Source organism: Octopus bimaculoides, chromosome 18 (genome assembly GCF_001194135.2).
Source record: "Octopus bimaculoides isolate UCB-OBI-ISO-001 chromosome 18, ASM119413v2, whole genome shotgun sequence".
NCBI classification, from domain to species: domain Eukaryota; kingdom Metazoa; phylum Mollusca; class Cephalopoda; order Octopoda; family Octopodidae; genus Octopus; species Octopus bimaculoides.
In genome coordinates, this window is record NC_068998.1 from 11,815,880 (window position 1) to 11,816,375 (window position 496).

At 40.1% G+C, this 496-nt stretch overlaps 1 protein-coding gene across 5 annotated transcripts in view; it reads right to left on the minus strand.

Moving 5' to 3' along the window:
* Positions 1 to 70: 70 nt before the first annotated feature.
* Positions 71 to 496, minus strand: part of LOC106868645 (transcription factor 12) — a 148,137-nt gene continuing 147,711 nt past the window's right edge. For 4 of the 5 annotated variants that reach the window (XM_014914010.2, XM_014914011.2, XM_014914008.2 and 1 more), the window contains one exon: positions 71 to 406. In XM_014914010.2, coding sequence (XP_014769496.1) covers positions 114 to 406 — 293 coding nt within the window. In that variant the 3' untranslated portion in view covers positions 71 to 113. The remainder of the gene's footprint in view (positions 407 to 496) is intronic. The other variant, XM_014914012.2, reaches the window with a different exon arrangement.

Genomic DNA, 496 nt, shown 5'->3' on the forward strand with positions numbered 1-496 from the left:
AAAAAAAAAAAAACAATAATGTAATTGTTGCCATCTATTTATAGAAATAGATTTCAAAACACTGAATGTAGTCCGGTAGTATTAAAAAAAAAAAAAAAAAAAGTGTGGAAATACTAAGGAGCAGTAGATCCTTGGTAACTAGCAGCAGCCTGAGAGATAATTGAGCTGAGTAAATGTGTGTTGACTGATGAGCCTTGGCCAGCTCGAATAATGTTGCCGTTTGTTGGATCAGGGGAACCCAAGCTACTGGAACCCACAGAACCCATGCTATCAGTCATATCAGTGTCTTGAAATCCAAGAGGACTATTTTCCTGTCCAGCTGCATAACTGCCACCATAGCCTCCCGAGTTGCCAGATCGGCTACCACTTCGTTGTTGCTGACTTCTGCGAATCAACGCCGTGCTACCTGCAAAATACAGAGAAACAATAGACTTCACATGAAAACAATTCTGAGACAAAACAACATGCAATATCAATATCAATATGTACGAGGGGG